The 18,008-nt window shown below is 39.7% G+C and overlaps 3 protein-coding genes across 5 annotated transcripts in view; 1 reads left to right on the forward strand and 2 right to left on the reverse strand.

Moving 5' to 3' along the window:
- LOC105232266 (40S ribosomal protein S8) overlaps positions 1–18,008 on the reverse strand; it is a 366,487-nt gene that overhangs the window by 209,565 nt on the left and 138,914 nt on the right. Inside the window, exon 1 of one of the 3 annotated variants that reach the window (XM_049447850.1) lies at positions 13,798–13,805. The exons of 1 other annotated variant lie outside the window; for it this stretch is intronic. In XM_049447850.1, coding sequence (XP_049303807.1) covers positions 13,798–13,801 — 4 coding nt within the window. In that variant the 5' untranslated portion in view covers positions 13,802–13,805. Of the gene's footprint in view, positions 1–6,792; positions 6,798–13,797; positions 13,806–18,008 lie in introns of those variants that run through there. One more of the 3 variants, XM_049447857.1, reaches the window with a different exon arrangement.
- Positions 1–18,008, reverse strand: part of LOC105232275 (centaurin-gamma-1A) — a 267,016-nt gene that overhangs the window by 194,790 nt on the left and 54,218 nt on the right. The window lies entirely within an intron of this gene.
- On the forward strand, positions 11,418–12,984 carry LOC105232269 (uncharacterized). The gene is made up of 3 exons (XM_011213910.4): positions 11,418–12,118; positions 12,231–12,566; positions 12,639–12,984. The coding sequence occupies exons 1-3, from the start codon at positions 12,068–12,070 to the stop codon at positions 12,849–12,851; spliced, it is 600 nt and encodes a 199-aa protein (XP_011212212.2). The 5' UTR covers positions 11,418–12,067; the 3' UTR covers positions 12,852–12,984.

Consider the following 18,008-nt stretch of genomic DNA (forward strand, 5'->3'; position numbering starts at 1 on the left):
GATTAGTGGAACGTACGACTTTTTTCAGCATTACGCACGATTGGAACCACTCTAAAACTTCGTCTGGTATCGCCAGCTCGGAGGGCTTCTTATCGATTTTAACGGGGCTGATAGTTGTGCTCAATATTATTCTGCATAACCGTGTAAATTTCGACGGGATACAAAATAAAGACATAGTTGAATAGGCACCTCTTGTCGGTTGTCTCAAAAGTGGCTTTGAAATCGACAAAAAGGTATGGGTGTCAGTTCGTTTATCAAGCGTCATCTTCAGGACTTGACACATTGTGAAAATCTGGTCTATGTTTATCAGTAAGTCTTCCGCACAATACTGCCGAAAGAATCTGATATGTAATGTTGAGAAGACTGATCCCGCAATGACAGGGGGATCTACCTTCTTATGGATAGAGCAGAGTATCCTCTTAGTATTCGCATCTAGTACTTTCCTACTCGAATCTAACCAAACCTCTTTGAACAATATAATAATATTATTACGCCAACAGTAAGCTCTAATTTAATTACAAGTCAAAGCCTCTATAGACAAACATTCAAAGAATTTCTACGCTTCAGAATTCAATGTGTCACTTCGCCTTGCTTGCCACAAAGCAACCACAAATGCCGAAATTACTGAAAGTTCTCAAACGTTCCCTTAAAGTCAATGTATCAATTCAAATTAATTTTCCACACCAAAACACCAACAATAATCTAAGCAGAGGCAACAAATCCACTTCAATTTATTTGTATAATTAAATGAAGTTGTAATGGAAAAGAATCGATATGCCTGGGGTCATAAATCAATGTGTACAAAACTTTACGAGTTCGTTTGGGCCTTTTTGGTTTTGGTTGTGTTGTTGTGCTACAACAAATTAAATGCATGCTTTACAATATTTAGATTGCAATTTAATTAATAAAGACAGGGCACACAGACAAAAAGTCAGACAGACTGGCAGACAGTCAGTCAGCCAGCGCAGCAAAAACAACAACTACGCGTTGTGAATGCCACCACACCCCTTCGGCCTTGCATGCGACAATGCAAATTCAATTAATCACAGCTTGGGCAGCCAAAACTTCGCCGTGTTTGCGGGGAGGGACGGCGCTTGAAAGCAAGCAACACGCACTGCACAGCGCGGGCATGCTTACATTTGTGCCAACGCGTTGCTGCGAACTAAGCTGTACATTTCCGCGAGGTAATTCCACTTGTAAGCCGACTTCCTTTCTGTGTCGCATTTTGTTTTTCTCGCTTTATTTTTGCCCCTTTCATTTGTTATTTGTTCGTGAGCAACGAAAGCACTTATATTGGAGAGTAATTTGTATTTAGTAGTGCGCCTAAAAGCATGCTACCACACACACACACACGCACACACAAATTTACATGTTAAGCAAAACAAATAAATACAAGTGTAAGTGGAAAGCGCACAGCGCAACAAAAGCAAGGTAGACCGAGCAAGCAAGGACATACGACACGCAAGAGCATGTTCGAGCACTTTGGCAGTGTGGCAGGCATTTGAGCGCATGTGTGTGTATGTGTGTGGGTGTGCAAGTGTTGAGTGCGAACAAGAAAAATGGCATAAAATTTATTAAACTCTTACGTTTGTTTGCTAAACCGAGTGCCTGCTCCACATCAAGCTTGTAGTGTAGCATAAAAGGGGGAAGCATATCTCAGTGCGCGTGTGGTGGTGTGTGAGAGTGCTTAAGGCGAGCAACAGCTAGAGCTGCGCATTGCATACTTTTTGCCGTGGAACACTGCCATTGAGGTTATGTTTATAGTCGATATTTCATTTAATATGCGCCGTAAATTGCAGCAAAGATAAATGCTTCGAAGTGGAGTGAGTGCATCGTGTTGATAGAGATTTAAGTGGTAAAAATGGCATGGCGCAACAAAGGCCGGGCGCAGGGTTACTCAAATGGAATAACAAAGATATATAAATTGCGAGAATACTCTAGACACTTACCAGAGGCACTTAAGCGTAAAAGGGAAGGATGGAATTAGCATGCAAGTGATATTTTATTATAAACAGGCTATTCGAAACGCATTTATGGCGAAAAAGGGCTGCAGTAATAGAGTTACTTCGGAGATCAAGCAAATTGTTTGGTGAGCATGAAGTTTCTAATTCGATTTATTAAACAGTTACTCTTTGTTTCTGGAGATTATATTAAATGGAAGTGAGAGCTTAAATTAGCAGCACTACTCCTGTAGTTAGATACCAGCTATCGACAAAGCGCCTTGAATCTAATGTAAGTCTGCTTAGGTGCTTTATTTCTATAGGGTTTTCTCAGAGGGGCGTTCCAAATATAGACCGATGGGGACAGCAAAAATATTATTTTTTCCCGCTCAGTTGACATTTCTCTTAAGTAAAGTCAAGTCGAAATTATTAAAATTTACTACCGAAATTCGGAGTCCAATTTATGGTCATAAGCGTCCTGTCCTGTAGTGGAAAAATGTGAATTTTGCGAGAGCATTTTGCCCTACATTTTTTACAAGATTAAATTGACGCAAGAACTGAAGCCACTTGACCAATAGACTCGTCATATGTTCGTGAAATGGACTAAGCAAGAACTGAAAAATGATCCGGATTTTCGTCGAAAAATCATCTTCAGCGAAGAGGCAGCAATACTCACGTACTCCATGATTTACCATTGTATCCTGAAAAATTTACGGTTTGTTGCGGTTTATGGGTCGTCGGCGGCATTGGACCGGCATTTTACTGTGAATAGGAATCACTACCGCTCAATGATAACCGGCTATTTTTGGCTCGAATTGGATGATATGGACTTGGACAATATGTGGTTCCAACAGGACGGTGCCGCAAGCCACGCAGCGAATGTCATAATCGATTTATTGAAAACCAAGTTTGGCGAACGTGTTATCTCACGAAATGGCCCAATCAATTGGCCGCCTCGGTCGTGCGATTTGACGCCGTTAGACTATTTCCTATGGCGCTAAGTCAATTCTATGCATCGGCTGATTTATGCAAGAAAACTTCTGTAAGCTTGCCCGTGGCGGCCAAGCAAAAGAAATCGTGTTCCATACATAATGACATCGAATGTACTTTCACGCGAATATCCAAAACCGTTTTTGTTTTTATATTTAGTATAAGATACGAGATGCTTTAGCTTTGCTCTGGCTATATTTGAGAAGGAAGATTCTATCTCATCTTCTTCCAAACAGCTTATGCAACTTACATACAAAATGTTCAATCTTACCCCCTGAATCTCGATCGAACATTGAACTACTATAATTTCTTGTAAGGTGGACTTTGCTGAGGACGCAGCGCTTATTAAGCCTCTAACGATTTACCACTTACTAGAAGGACCTGTACAGCTGCTAGTAGTTGATCAACGCTTGCTGATTTTGTCTGAAAACTAACCATCGTATAGTGAACACAGGAATCCAACCAAATTCCTACTCCTTTCTATTTTGCAGCTATCGAGACTGAAGTACCTGAGCCTTGTAATACCGCTGTGGCTAGGCATCCAAATCAGCTTAATCATAGAGTAACTGGATGTCAGAGATAAGGAAGTCTGGATTCCTTCTCTGGTCTTGAGCATACAGTCTGCGATTTCATGGATAATATCGCCGCCCTAATATTGGAGTGGGAAGTGCCCACTCTGAAGGAGTAATTCTTCACCATACTTTAATCCATTAGTAGAAAAAGCTTGCCGTTTCTCTTCTCGGAGGAATGTGAGCAGAAACCGACAGCCTAGCCCTAGCGAACTGGTGATCCAAGTATATTGGAATGAAATGAAATGATGCCGTAGAAACTTATGTTTGATCTGTGGTGATAGAAACAGTTAATACAACAAAAACGTTGCATATTTTAAGGCGATTTGGCAAAACCACTACCAATATGTACGTGGACAGGATAAAGAATTGCCTACAACCAGGCGTAGAACCATTGCATTACGTAAACCGAGACACCCCATGTTAATCTGATTAACAAACAATAAATGGAAAATTACAGCAAGTAGCAAGCAAACAGTCAAGGTAGGAAGTACCAATGTTTCATAGGAAAATACGGATTGTTTACCGCATGAAATCCTTGCATTTACAACCAGATAAATACGAGTAAAGAGCAAAAATAAAGTAGCAATATGTTGAAAATTCCACTAACAGTAACTACTATTTAAGCGTTTGGCAGAATAGTCAATTTTATTGGAGGGTAGAAAGACCCACTAAGCTCATATAGATGGATACCATACATACACAATTTGACCACCGGCAGTCACGTGCCTTTTGGCTCCACTCGTACAATCGAATCACTGAAGTAACCAACTAAATCACGAATCATGACAGTGGCAACAGCCACCCGACCCAGCAGCTTAAACGGAGCAACGGAAGTGCTATGAGCTCATTTTATTTACCAAAACAATGTAAAGTGTGTGTGCATTTCGTTACACGAGTAGTGGTCGGTCGTTGAATGGTGTACGAAATGTAAAACAAATTGCGACAAAATCCGCACGACAAGCGTAGCGAATTCAGTGGACACTGAGAAAAATCAGAAGAAGGTTGACTATGGAAAATCTGGAGGAAACCGATGAAAGAGTTTGATTCCGTCGGACTGAAACCATTTACCAACTACTTCTTCAATATTTTTTATAATTTTTATTCCGACTGTAGTAGATAAATGATGTCGGAAGATTATCTATAGTAACTTCTTGCCGTTACGCTAACCTTTAGAGAAATAACTCCCTTGATCTCGGAATGCAGAGTTCTAAACGACCGTTCCTTCTCTGATTAGAGATAAATTTGTTTCAGCTTGGACGCTTTACGATCGGAATGCAGAATTTACAGAAAGTTCAGAAATACCAATAGAGACCTGTGTTGCAGGAAGTTTCGATCGGCTCTTTCAACCGCGTTTGATATGAACTTGCTCCTTTTTCCCGAAAGATGACATCATCGATACTTTCAGCTCTGCGTGTAGGACTACTCTTTAAAGCTCCTATCCTCTGAAAACTCGGAAACGCAAAAGGAAACGCCTTTGGTGGACATCGGAGCTACCGGAGATGAGATTTTTGAGAAAAAGACTCTTGAATAAAGCCCATAGAAGTGGCTATAAGAACGATTGGGAGCTGTATAAGGCATGCCTATATATAAGTTCGAGTTAAGAAAAGCCAAGAGAGCTAGGTGGAGAGCCTTCTGCGGAAGTGTAGAGGGCTGTCATGAGCCCACACATTTTAGGCGCATTCTAGCGTAAAATTCTACTCCTCAGAGGTATCTGAGAAATGCTGATAGTAGTTGGAACGGGAGACACGAAGAGTTATTGAGACTACTCCTGGATGTTAACTTTGGAACCATTCCGTTGAAAGTGTCACAGGGGAATTTCACTTTGGTAGCTAACTACCTACTTAAAAAACTCTAGGTACTAGGCTCTCGGGAAACAGCATACGCTGATGACGTGGAACCTGCATTTCCATCTGACCCAAATACTCAGAGGACATGGAAGCTGTAGAAGCTAATTATACACAATGAATTTAGTCGGAATTGACCGCCGTGTACCAAGTATATAGAGTCTATAACGACAAAACTGAGACCTTATCAACTGATTAAGCGTCCGTCAGTCCGCAAAATAAAGCGGACTTAAATGTCTTGTCCTCCGACGACGTAGTACGGTGGTTCCGTAGGAGAGTCTTGAGTTGGGAATAGGTTTAGCGGATTTCGATGTTTCCCCCACCTACAAAAAAAAAGATGGTGAATGCCGAATAACAGTACATTTTCCGTTCCTATATTTTTCAGTGTATTGAATGAAACATTTTGTTTAACTAGAAATGGTGACGAAACAAATCGAAAATAGTGTTACTGCCCTGCAGAGTATTTAATCCCAGCACCTACACACAATCAGACAAGGGCTCGACTACAAACACACTGAAATTTAGCGCCATATTGGGACCCTCTTCTAGGGAGAATCAAACATACAGCAGCAACACGCCAATATTAGCCTTGTTAGGTGTGGCGAGTGGCAAATGTAAATTCACCAAATAATAAGCAGAGACAAAATATGGTTACCAGTGACCGGATCCACTCAGCCACACATACACAAAAGGGAACATGGCAGGCAGCAGCGCATGCAAGCTGGCAGTAGACGTCGGACCGCAGCTTCAATTGCAATTGTAGCTTAAATCAACAAAGGATGTGCCACAGTCGGCAAAGAGGTTATCTCTGTTAGCACGGGCATCATGCCGCAGGATGATGTTGCAAAAAATAAACACGGATCTTTCGTGTTTACCCGGGTGCTGGGGGCAAGAGCTGAAATTGGCGCGAACAAACAGCATTTTGCATTTATCGCAGTGAGAGGGAGTCCACCTTGTTGTGTGCCATGACATGGCTACTATGGACTTATTGCAACTAATACAGCAATGCAAGTGTCGCGGTCGAATGAAAACAATGACTACGTAAAACAATTATAAATTGCTATAATATTGGCAGTTGAGGGTTCGGCAGTTCTATTGGTCGCAATTTAGCTGCCATAAATAGATAGAGAGCTGTGTGTGTGTGCACTTTTATTTGCCTGAATTTGTAAAATATTACTTTATGGAAATTTTGCGATTATTTGCTGTCGTGTTTCGAAATTGAAAAACAACAACGCTTTTGCTTCGTATTTATTTAGTTTCGTGCTAATGTTCCATTTAGCGGTAAACCGCCTAAAAATAGGCAACAATTAATTTGTGGTCAATGCGGTTAGTTTTAATTGATGACAACACATTACCTGCAGATGTTACATTGATGGCAGAGAGAGAGAGGGAACATACCTGAAATGAAAAAAAGCGGAATTGAGGTTAGTTTCTAATGATTTAAACACATTTTGAGGAAAAAATTTTCAAGTTGAAAAATTAAAATTAATATCCTATATCAATAACAGTAAAAATAATGAGTGAGTTTTAAGGACTAATAAAAAAAAAACCATTATTTTTGCATTAATTTTAAGGTTTACTTAGTACAGTTAGAATTATCCGATTTAGAGGAGATGTGCATCGTTTTGTTCGATAACTTTCTGGCATTTGTAGGTAATTTTATAATGCCACTCTCAAGAAAGTGTCCTCCGTTTTGGCGAAAACCTATAAAAGCCGATTTCTCCAAGCTTTCCTTGAGACAAATTATTCGCCATAGTCAAGAACAGATTGTATGGTAGTTACTTGATGTCAGATCTAAATTATAAGGTGGATGTCTATTATGGTTGTTGTCTTCTGATGCGATATATGAATCGAGCCAATTTTTGCTTGTATCATCAATAGGAACAAGTACAAATCAAAAGGAGCGATGTCAGCAGAGTATGTAGGGTAGAGTAGTTGTACAATTTCAAAGTTTCCGGGTATGTTTTATGTTTTCACGATCTTGGAAACATGTGGCGGAGCGTTGTCATGTAGAATTATTATCTTGTCACAGCATGAGTTTCGAGCTATGTGATGTTAAGGTCTTCCACGTCATATTCAAAATTCCTGACAGTTTATCCTGGCTTGGTTACCATTCGCACTGGATAAGCAGGACAGTTTTCGATTGTCTGATTGACTCGCCGTAAGTGATCAATTTTTCATCATCAGTAACTAACCTCTTCAGAACCGTTCCCACGACAATCGGAGAGGACCCGGATTATTATCCGGCCAAGGGTTGGCAACTATGCAGAATTCTGACGCTACAACAAGAACAATCCGGTGATGTTAAGGTAGGTTTTCACAGCTATGATTAGCTCCTGAGTAATCGAAACAGAGCTTACATGACAATCGAACTTGGCGATTTCCATTATTTTATCTATATTTTCGACCTTTGGTATTTGAGACCGTGGTGTATAGAAAGTTTCGGAACGGAGTCGACGAAACCAAAATTGACTAATACAGTATCAGGACCGTCTGGTTCGCCTTTATGCCTTTATTGAAGAAAAAGTTTAAAATAAAATACTTTTGCTTTGCTGGTGACCATCTTTGACGCGTGCTCAAGTAATACTGATTGAAGCAATCACAAAACCGTCTGAGAGTTGTTTTTAGTACGAAACCTTATCTGTCTAATGGCATATTACTTAATACAATCGCACTTACACAACGCGATGTACAGTTTACGAAAGTCACCTATTGGAAAAATAATGAATTTATTTCCAATATACCTAATAAATGCTATGATAAGGGCTGTCAAAATATAAACTTAACATGTATATGTATAGCAGAAGACTCACAATAAAAGAAGGTTTAATAATCATCGAAAATCATTTAGTCATACACAATTTTCCAACTCTCAAACAACACCCTTTAACTATATTAACACACAACTAATGAATGAATTGATGCATTGCAATTACGAATTTAAAATTGAAAACAATATTCAAAAATAAAACAGACAGGCACAGGCTAGACATGCTAAGCTAAGAACAGAGGCTAAAAGTTATCGTTAATGTCAACAGACTATCAGCTACGCGCTGCTGCGAAACGACGCATCACACCATTGAGACCACACAGAAAGCCGCCTGATAAATGAAGCGATAGGGTTAAGGCATATTGGATTGCCCAATATTAATAGGCCTATCAGATACGACATTGAGTCAAAAATTTATGACATAATGCTATTTGTAAACGAGAAACTCAAAGTGTGACATCGCCGGAAAGCATGAAAGTAGCTTAATGATAATCGCTATAATAACTCGTACAATAACCAATTGATAAGAACGGACTGGACTATGCACAACTGCAAATTCATAAACATAAAATATGATGCAATTAGCATAAAAATTGCAAAAGTCATTATATTGTCAATAAATAATGAAGCAAACGAGAAAAATTGTAAAGTAAAAAAGCGTGAAACCTTTAATGGAAAAGTATTATACATTGTATTATACATGTATTTCCTGTATTAAGAGAAAGAGTGTTTAAAAGTTGTCACGTGTATTACTACTTAGCAAGATCTGGCCATAATATATGACCTGAAGCACAAAAACTTTAATATGGTCCTCCATTACCACGTTAAGGGCAAACAAAGTGGAAAAATCCAAATATCTCATCATCATTACTTGTTTACAGCGAGCGATAATTCCACAAAATGTGCACAACATGGTTTTGGGTAGTTGCCCGACGTACCGCAGCACTAAAGAATTTACATAACCGACCTCCATCAGCCGTTATACACCCTTAAAATTGTTTTCGGAAACAGCTGAGCGCACACGAATACACGTTAATCGTTTGCGACGCAGACCGACGGTGAAAAAATGTCGTCTGCCATTCAGTGTGCACCGCCAGTCGTCGCTTTTCGCTCGGCCGCTGTCCATTTATGCCATGACATCGCTTCACCTCCCACCTGTAGCAGCTTTGACGGCTTATGTGCACTGTAATTTTTCGCTTGAAATCCATTTTTATTGCATAAGCATAGGCGCCAGCACCGCCCATGCATAATTAAAACACGCATTCAATTCAGCAGGATTTACAATATGCCTGTTTGTAAACAGATTTTTTTTTGCTTTGAGTGCTCAGCGACAGCTACAGTTTTAATTATTTGCACAAAAATAAACGCATAAGCGGATTGAATTGAAATTGATTTAGCGCGACGTGTTGGCCGTGGGCGGTTGCCATAGCATACATGCGGGCGCTGTGTAAATATGCGTATAATTTGGGGTTTTCGGAAAAGCGTTGTGCATTTTATTGATAAATGAAATTTGAAATTGTAATGCTTGTATTAATCACGATTGAATTGAAAGTTAAACCGAATAAATTTATTAATCTAATCAGATTTGATGAAAATTTATATCCAGTAAAGCTAGTCTGATTTAAGCTTGACTATGTAATTTTTTCATTATTACCTCAGATCTAATCTAAAGTTAGGTAAAATATAAGTCGATAAAACACACATACAAAAATAGTGGAATTGGGCAAGAAACAAGTTCATAACGGCACTTTAAGAATAGTTATTACCAATCTATATGATAGGACTTGCTTTAGAAAATGGGATACGTGCCAAGGTATAGGTAGGTTGGTAGATAGAACAGCTACCTAAATGTCCACCTAAGTCTTTAGGCTCATTTGATACCACTGGGAAAAAGTCCCCTCACTCTTTTGGCTCCTCTCTGGCATACCCCGTGCTTCTGATGAAGTTCATCAGTACGAAAAGTTTTATCTGTGCAACCTCCGAGTCGACGCTAATTTCCAATGGGTTCTGGGGATTTTTTTCTTTTCACACCAACAATAATAGTTTAAAAGTTTAGCAAGACTGCTCTCGCACAGTCAATGGATTCTTAAAGCATGTCCTTTGGCTGCTGCTTGATTCGCAGTTGCAGCTACACTTTTTTCAACTGGTAGGCAGCTTGTCGCTTTTCTGCAAACCCTCTCTTAGCTTGGCCTTCCACCTTCTTCGTCCACCTGCTTAGCAGCCACACTTTGCAAGATGATTTGGTACCGGCTGCCCGGCGTTAGCTTCAACTACCTTGTTCGTACTATGCTTTGCCCATGAACCAAGCTTCGCTCCAGTTTTTGCGCTGGCTGTACTCGAGTTGGTTACAAATGCTGCTTCCTTCTGGGAACAACTACTTTAAATTTTTACTACTCCTTTAAAGTTTTATTTAGATTTACTTACATGACACCTTGAACCATCCCGTTTTGTATCCCCAACCATAGTCAGACAGACTCCTATGGAAGCTGTGCTATTGAGGAGCAACGAATGCCTAGGTAGGAAGTCTGAGCTAAGTTAGTTACCTCAATACTACAACAGCTCGAACTTTTGCGAGCCCGTCCCTGCCTACGTCGTGATACTGGGGTATATATATTCAACCTTCAACGAATTTCTACTTTTTAAGCTGAATCAGAAAGCCCTCTCATGTCTGCATGGACATTAGGTATGGGGTGTTCATAAACCCCAACACGTGTTAGAAATTATCAAAGACGTGTTTGCTCCTATTATTGTAAATGTTTCGGAAATTGTAACTCCCTCTTCAAAATACAGTAGAAATGAAATAATAACAGAAATAATCGATCCAAATACACTTCATAGCTGAATTTCACCCATTTCATTTACTTTTATTTCGGATTTTTTGCACTTGACAATATTGAAGCGCTTTTACCAGACTGCTTTAGACTTTTTCCCCATTTTTTCCATTGTGCGATTTCACTTTGAATTGAAAATGTCGAACATGTGTACGGATTCTCGCATACATTTCCATCGAAGGGGGTTTATGGGCCGCTTACGCTGATAAGCGCTGGCGCAAGTGAGTGATAGGCGAGCAATGGCGCACAACACACAGCGCACAATGCAATATTTATTGACGTCTGTTGGGGGTGTGAAAAGAAAGGCTGCTAACCCGTACGTAAGCGAGAGAGAATGGCAGAGCAAATAAGAATAGCAATCAAAGCAAGCAACGGACAACGGACACAGTTGTAAAGCACATTTCACAGCTGTTGCATATTGAAAAGGGTTCAATGACAGTTACACTCCCCTTTAGATGAGCGCACACTGATGGGCGGCAAATCGCGGGGATACAGAAATTTGTACGTGTAATTCCCGGCAGCAGCGCCGGCTTTCGTAAAGCGTGACAGGAAGGTGATAATGGCGATAAGCAAGCTAATAGCGCTACTTAAACGAGTGTTGAGGCGCATAAAACTGGCTGTGATACACAAAAAATGCGAAAATTAGTTCGGCATGCCAGACTAACCATTCAGCTTGCAGTCTCGCTTAAGCTAAATAAACAAAGTTAAGACGAGTGTGTGTGTAGCTCACGATGCGTTATCAATATTTAATTAATTATTTTCTTTTTTTGGAATTTCAATTATAATATGTACTTTATTGTGTATTTAATGAAGTTGTTTCAATTTGCTTCGCATTTAAAAATATCTGTGTTATCAGCACGAAGACTAAGTGAAATGATTTCTCTCAGTTGTGGCGACCAAGTCAGCAGCAATGCCACACTGTGACAAAAGTTAGCTGATAAGACGTCAGCGCAATAAATACATTTCATATTTCAACTGTCTTAGACAAAAATATTTACTTACATAAAAATAAATCTTCAGTAGCAGTTTTATAGCTTAAGGTGTCGCAGGCACTACTCTGTTAACTGTGTGAAAGCGAGTCCCGCCCAAACTATTGTGAAAGTGTACAAAGAGACAAGAAATGACGCAGAAACTAATTGTAATCACCTTTATCTGCTTGTTAAGCGCTGAGGTAAGACTCCATAATACTTAAGACTACTTTAACAAAATAAAATTATACATACATATGTATATGCTATACATACATGTATAAACATACAATATATCTGCTTCCCGTGCCGCAGCTTTACATTTGCGCCCACATAGCACGCGTACCGCGTAGCGCCGAGAGCGAGGAAACCGTCGTCACAGAAAGTCCAGTTGAGAACGCAGTTGAGCATAGCTTCATTAGCAGCGCCACACGTGCTCAATTCGAACGCGAGGCCTTGAATGAGACCAAAATTTTTCTAAACACCTTATTCCGCTCGCAAATTGATTATTTTAGTAAGGTAAGGGCATTTTTACCGACCACTGTGAAGCGCGTAACGGATATAAACAAGTATATTGAGCGCTTGGAGAAAGCCATATTGGCGGACTCGGTGCAGGAGAAGGACAACATGTGGCGTGACACTTTCGTTGAGGTAAGCACGGCAGTCAGAAGTAACTTTCCATTTACATATTGAATTATAATTTCCAATTTTTTTGTTTTTTAGTTCAGCGAAAGTGCTTTTCTACTCAATATTGAGAAGGATACTGGTGTTTCAAATATGCGTTATCTGGAAATCCTTAACGATGCTGGTCTGGAAGAGACCACTAAGAAGTTTTTAACCGATGTGACGATATACTTTTGGAAAATGGCCAAAGCGAGCGGCAAAGTAGTGGAATCAACTATTGAAGAACAAATAGAGAAATGGACAAAGGAATGAATTACACGAAATTTGTGAAAATGTATGTGAAAGAAGTCTGAAACTAAAAACTTTGTTGATCGAAGTACAAAAAGCCAAAAATATATTTTGGAAATATCCCTTTGTAGTGTTAAACTAATATAACAAAGCAAAAGCATTCTTGACGGTAGCTTCTCTTACGGTTTATAGAAATTAAAAACTGACAAAAGGCAGCATTATAAAAAAGTAGAGTTTTACCAAAAAAAATCGTTCGATTTACTATAACTATATACGTAGGTTGCATTTTATATTTGGGCATCTGGACCCTCACAACCTTACCAAAAATTTTAATATATTTGATGTTATACACACTCAGAACGTTTTGATATACGAGCGCTATTTATGCTGTTTACAGTTACTTAAAATATTCATCTCGGCCACAAAATTAAATTCAATAGCCAATATTTTCGCGAGATTATTTTTTAAAACTTTCTTCGAAAACTTCGTACATTAACACAGCAAAAGTGCATCGATGAATTCAATTAAATTTCTGGCGATGAAGCTTCGTTAAGGACGAGTGTGTATCGATGAATTTATAGAGGTTGCAGAGCACTCCAAGACGATATTCGTCAAGGTGGTCCAAAATCAGGCCTTTTTGGGGTCGGGAATGAGCAAATCCAAAGTGAAAACTATGTTCATTGTTTTTTTTTTTTTTTGACATCAATTTGTTCCTCCTGGACAAACCATCAAAGCCAAGTTTTACGTGGAACTCCTCAAGAGACTGAAACGAAGGGTCAATCGTGTCCGACAAGACATCGCAGCCGATTGGAAGTTGCACTACGACAACGCCCGACTCATACCGCCTTTCTTGTGAACAGCTTTCTAACCAAAGCCGGCATCCCAATGCTTCCGCAGCCGCCCTACCGCCCAGATGTGGCTCCCCAACTTTTTTTTTGTTTCCTTGCCTTAAAAGGCTGATGAAAGGCAACCATTTTGAGATGACAGATGGGATCCAAGCAGCATGCATCTCGCCTCTCAAGACGACGCCTGCATACTTGGAAATCGCGTTGGCGACGCTGCATCGACGCAGAAAGAGCCTATTTTGAAAGTTTTTAAATAATTGTAACGATTGGTTCAAACAAATTCTATTAATTTCCGGACAAACCCTGTACTCATATCCATAAGATATCTAGCCATTATTTCTCCACGTAAGTTATAACATATGCATGTCTAAATATGCACGTTTATTGCCCTGCTCTTTTGAGGTCTCCGTAGCGCAATGGTTAGTGCGATTGACTGCCATGCGAGCACACCCAGGTTCAACGCTTGAATCAAGGATAATGTGTTTGAAGAGAAACTTATACCAAGATTTCTTGACAGGAGGCTCGGAAACAGATAAATAACTGGCTTGGCTGCTTATCTAACGGTCAAATTTAAGAGCAAAGAGCCAAACAAGCTCGCAAAATTCTCACAATTGAACATCGGAGTTGTGTGGACACGGGTGCGTACACGAATCTGAATCACGGTTGTAATTACTAGTTAAGCTTAAAAATAGGTTAAATTGATTATTCTAAAAACAAAAAAGAACAAAAATATTGTATTAAAAATATTTTTATCATTTTTAATTAAGTTATTAAAAATTTAAGAGACTTTTCTAGTATTTATATAATCAAATTTGTGATGCATGTAAAGTAAAATTTTTCCCTCCACAAATTAACATGCCCCAAAATAGTATGAACCCACACGCGACCAGACAACAGATAGCGCTGAAAGATTGTGGCGAGTTGAATTTGGTGCGCTAACCAACTACACGACCGAATAACTTTTTGTGGTAATAGAAAATCCCGAATATGAGTGAAGCGAATTGAAATGGCGCCGGTGAAGTGACACTTCACTGCCGCGCCAACGTCGGTCTTCCATGCCACAAGCCAGAGGTTATTTTAGATAAAACCCAGATATATTCAATACGAACATACAGAGGTATGCATATGTGGACATAAGTACACATGAATACATGAAATACACAAATAACGGAGCATAGTTCGCGTGGAGTTCGTACAAATATGACTACTGTTTCGGTAGGTAAGTGCCCTGTGTACAGCAGTAGTAGGTACGGTTCAATTAATGTAATTGAAGTTTCTAAATTTTTGTTTAGCTGTCCGACGTACGCTTTCGACATTATTTAAATGAAAAAGTTGTAGTAATGTTTTTCATGTTGATTATTTTGAGTTTTGTGCAAAAAACCCGAAACTAGGAAGCAGAATAGGGAGTCGATATTAATGTTCTAGGCAACTTTAAACACCTTTAAATATTATACCATAGAGATGGCATCTCGTATTCGAAAGTTCCTGTATAGCTCTAAAATACTAATTTTGAGTGTTTCGATTATGAGATTGGAAGTGTTTTAATAAACAAAGTTTATGTGTACGCTCTCATGGAAGTCAAACATCGAAGAGAGATAGAGGAAGGCATCAGTCGCCCAATATTGTTTTAGAAAAGCAAATGGAAAGAGTTAGAGGTCTCTCATCAAAATTAATGATATGGCTCTATGAAACCGCAGTTAAGCCCGGGGAAAACTAGTCTAGCTAAGCAGCTGTAGCGTGTTTAAATAGCGGCACTCATCGGCATTTAAGGTAACTAAGCACAACACCAACAATGGCACTCAATGCTATTCTCCATGAAGCGCCTGTGGACATACACTACTGCTCGTTACTTGGCGTCGAAATCTGCTATTGGAGCTAAGTTTTACGGAAACTGGGTTAATGAGGGTTACCAGGCAGAGACATATGGGAATTTTCCTGGCTTTGAGCTCGTTGACTGTGCGCTCAAGACTTGTAAATGAATGCTTGACTTCATTAACAGCTTCAAGTTTTACTTTATATAAGAATTGTATGGGTACCCAGTCACAGCGGAATCGCCGGAAACTGAGCTTGCTAGGGAGACCATCCTTAACCCAATTTCATCCGATTGAAAATGAGTCGGTTTTTCGATGTCCTCTTCCGCTCTAGCGCTGGCCTTATGAACCTGCAGGGAGCTTGGCTGGAGCTGGCCAAAAACCAGAACTTGTGCGGCTGCGTGAACCATAAGATGCCCTCCGAACAGCTTGCACTTAGCAAAGTCAAGCTATTGTAGCGGTTCTGACTGGACGACCAACAGGCTCAATATTTTATAGGATACTTTTAGTCAAAGCTGTTTTAGCAAGGCGAAATGGAATCATCTTGTCACTTTCTGCTCTATTGTCCAACCTTTGGCAGTCTAAGATTGCAGAATCCCGATAGACACATTTTTGGAGAACCTAACGAAGTGATTGATATTAACTGACTTACTAAATTTTTGGTAAGCTCAAAACACTTCGTCGAACTATAAAATGATGGTCTTTAAGCAGTTTTTGGGTAACACAAATGACAAATATTTGTTCATTTGAGCTCCATTTATTTTGGTCCAACCTTATGACCTAATCTGACTCTTTATTGAAACTGCATTCGAAACCGCGGTTACCTTTGCGTCAAACTCGTATCCCATCATTCAAAATAATGTATACTCTGAGGGTAAGTATATTCCATATTTATGACTCGATTTTATTTCAAATTTTTCCAAAGTAGGCACGATTGAGATTTTCTCTGTGGCATGTCCAGTTCCTCTGATTTGTAGACAATTATAGACAACTTCGCCGACAATAGTGATTGTCGGCTGCCTTCTCTTAAAGTTCCAGCTCAATAAAAGTTATCGGCAGCTCTGATGTGCCTGGCTTCACACAATCTTAAAGCCATCCTTACTTAACTATGAAGATTCAAGTGTTTAAAAATACAAACAAATTCGAAATTTAGTATCATTTTCCAAAGTCTTAAACATCGAAAGAATATTTGGTGTTCATGGGTTCCCTTGTATATAGCTTTTAAGTTTTTATGTAGGTTTACGAGCGTATGGTTGACATAATCGTAAAAAATTTAGTTGCAGCATTGACTTTGAATGCCAAAAAAGAATGGTCCTGTTGCAGTGCCATACTCTTAAACACACGTTTCGTTGCTGTCATAAAAGGTTTTGTTGTTGTCAATATAATTATCCGTTATTTCGTTTCCTTTACCTTTCTTGAAGTTGAAATGCTAAGACCCAGCGCCAACATACACATATTTACAGCGCCTTCCGAGCTCCTAAAGCCGGCTTTCATTATTAACGCATTTTTATAGTGTGCTTTAGGTCGTTGCATAAAAGCAGACTGCCGAATCCACTGCGTGCTGCAGACTCCATGGCGTGGCGCATATGTGTGAGGTTGGTTGCGGATATTGCAAATATATTTCATACCAAAATAAGCACACATGGATACATGATATGGCTGGCGCATCTACTTGTAAGTAAACAGTTTAGCGCAAGAAAGCGAGTATATTCCCCGGTATTGCGCCATTTTTTCACATAACTACTTGCAGGGCTTACTTTAGCGTAAACGAAAAACAATGTGAAATGTGGAAGGAGTCCCACAGCAGCGCTGAAAATTACGGCTTCGACGATGTGGCATATCCTGCGGTCCGCTTGCCGCAGACAAGTCCTGCGAAGACACGCACACAAAGTCCCGTAAGATGCCACAGTCTTCAGTCTTCCATTGTGCAAGTGTATACTATATGTGGCAGACAAGGTCTCTGACAGTTGCGTACCTGCATGGGAGAACCAGCCCAAGCAGTACTTCATATACAGTAGCTTATGGGAACTTACATACATTTTCACATGGATTTTTATTTTTCGTTATGCGGTCGTCTTACTCGTTCAAGGCGCGCATAAATTTTCTTTACTCCCTCGTTATGCTCTCACCTCCAGCACTGGGCGCCCTTAGCGAAATAAACTTGAAAGAAAACTGTGTAGAAAGGTGAGCGAAAAGACATTTTTTATAAGTCGTTGTGTGTGCTCATCCTTAGCATATTTTAATATTCGGTTGCCAAAAGCAGTAAAGCACTGCAAATGACGCATTCTTCATTGTTTATTTTAGCGATTAGTTCTCATTCTCCAGATCGGAGCTGAAAGTGCGAGTTGTGGTTATATAATGTACCAATACAAGAGACAAGCTCTGCGTTTATGTCTGGTTTAAAGCAGCATGCAACAATTGTGGGGAAAAGCGAATGTTTTGTCGTGCTGAAGTAAAGGGTTTGTCCGGAAAGTGATAGGACTGATTTTCTTCCGCCAATAAAGTTTCGTAAATCGACTCAGTCC

The sequence above is a fragment of the Bactrocera dorsalis genome, chromosome 1 (assembly GCF_023373825.1).
Source record: "Bactrocera dorsalis isolate Fly_Bdor chromosome 1, ASM2337382v1, whole genome shotgun sequence".
NCBI classification, from domain to species: domain Eukaryota; kingdom Metazoa; phylum Arthropoda; class Insecta; order Diptera; family Tephritidae; genus Bactrocera; species Bactrocera dorsalis.

What these genes read in the sequence shown, in the direction of transcription:
- LOC105232269 (XM_011213910.4), top strand. Translation starts at nt 12,068, where the DNA reads ATGACGCAGAAACTAATTGTAATCACCTTTATCTGCTTGTTAAGCGCT. An exon ending in TCTGCTTGTTAAGCGCTGAG is followed by an intron (nt 12,119 to 12,230) that starts GTAAGACTCCAT and finishes CCCGTGCCGCAG; the next exon opens with CTTTACATTTGCGCCCACAT. An exon ending in GGCGTGACACTTTCGTTGAG is followed by an intron (nt 12,567 to 12,638) that starts GTAAGCACGGCA and finishes TTTGTTTTTTAG; the next exon opens with TTCAGCGAAAGTGCTTTTCT.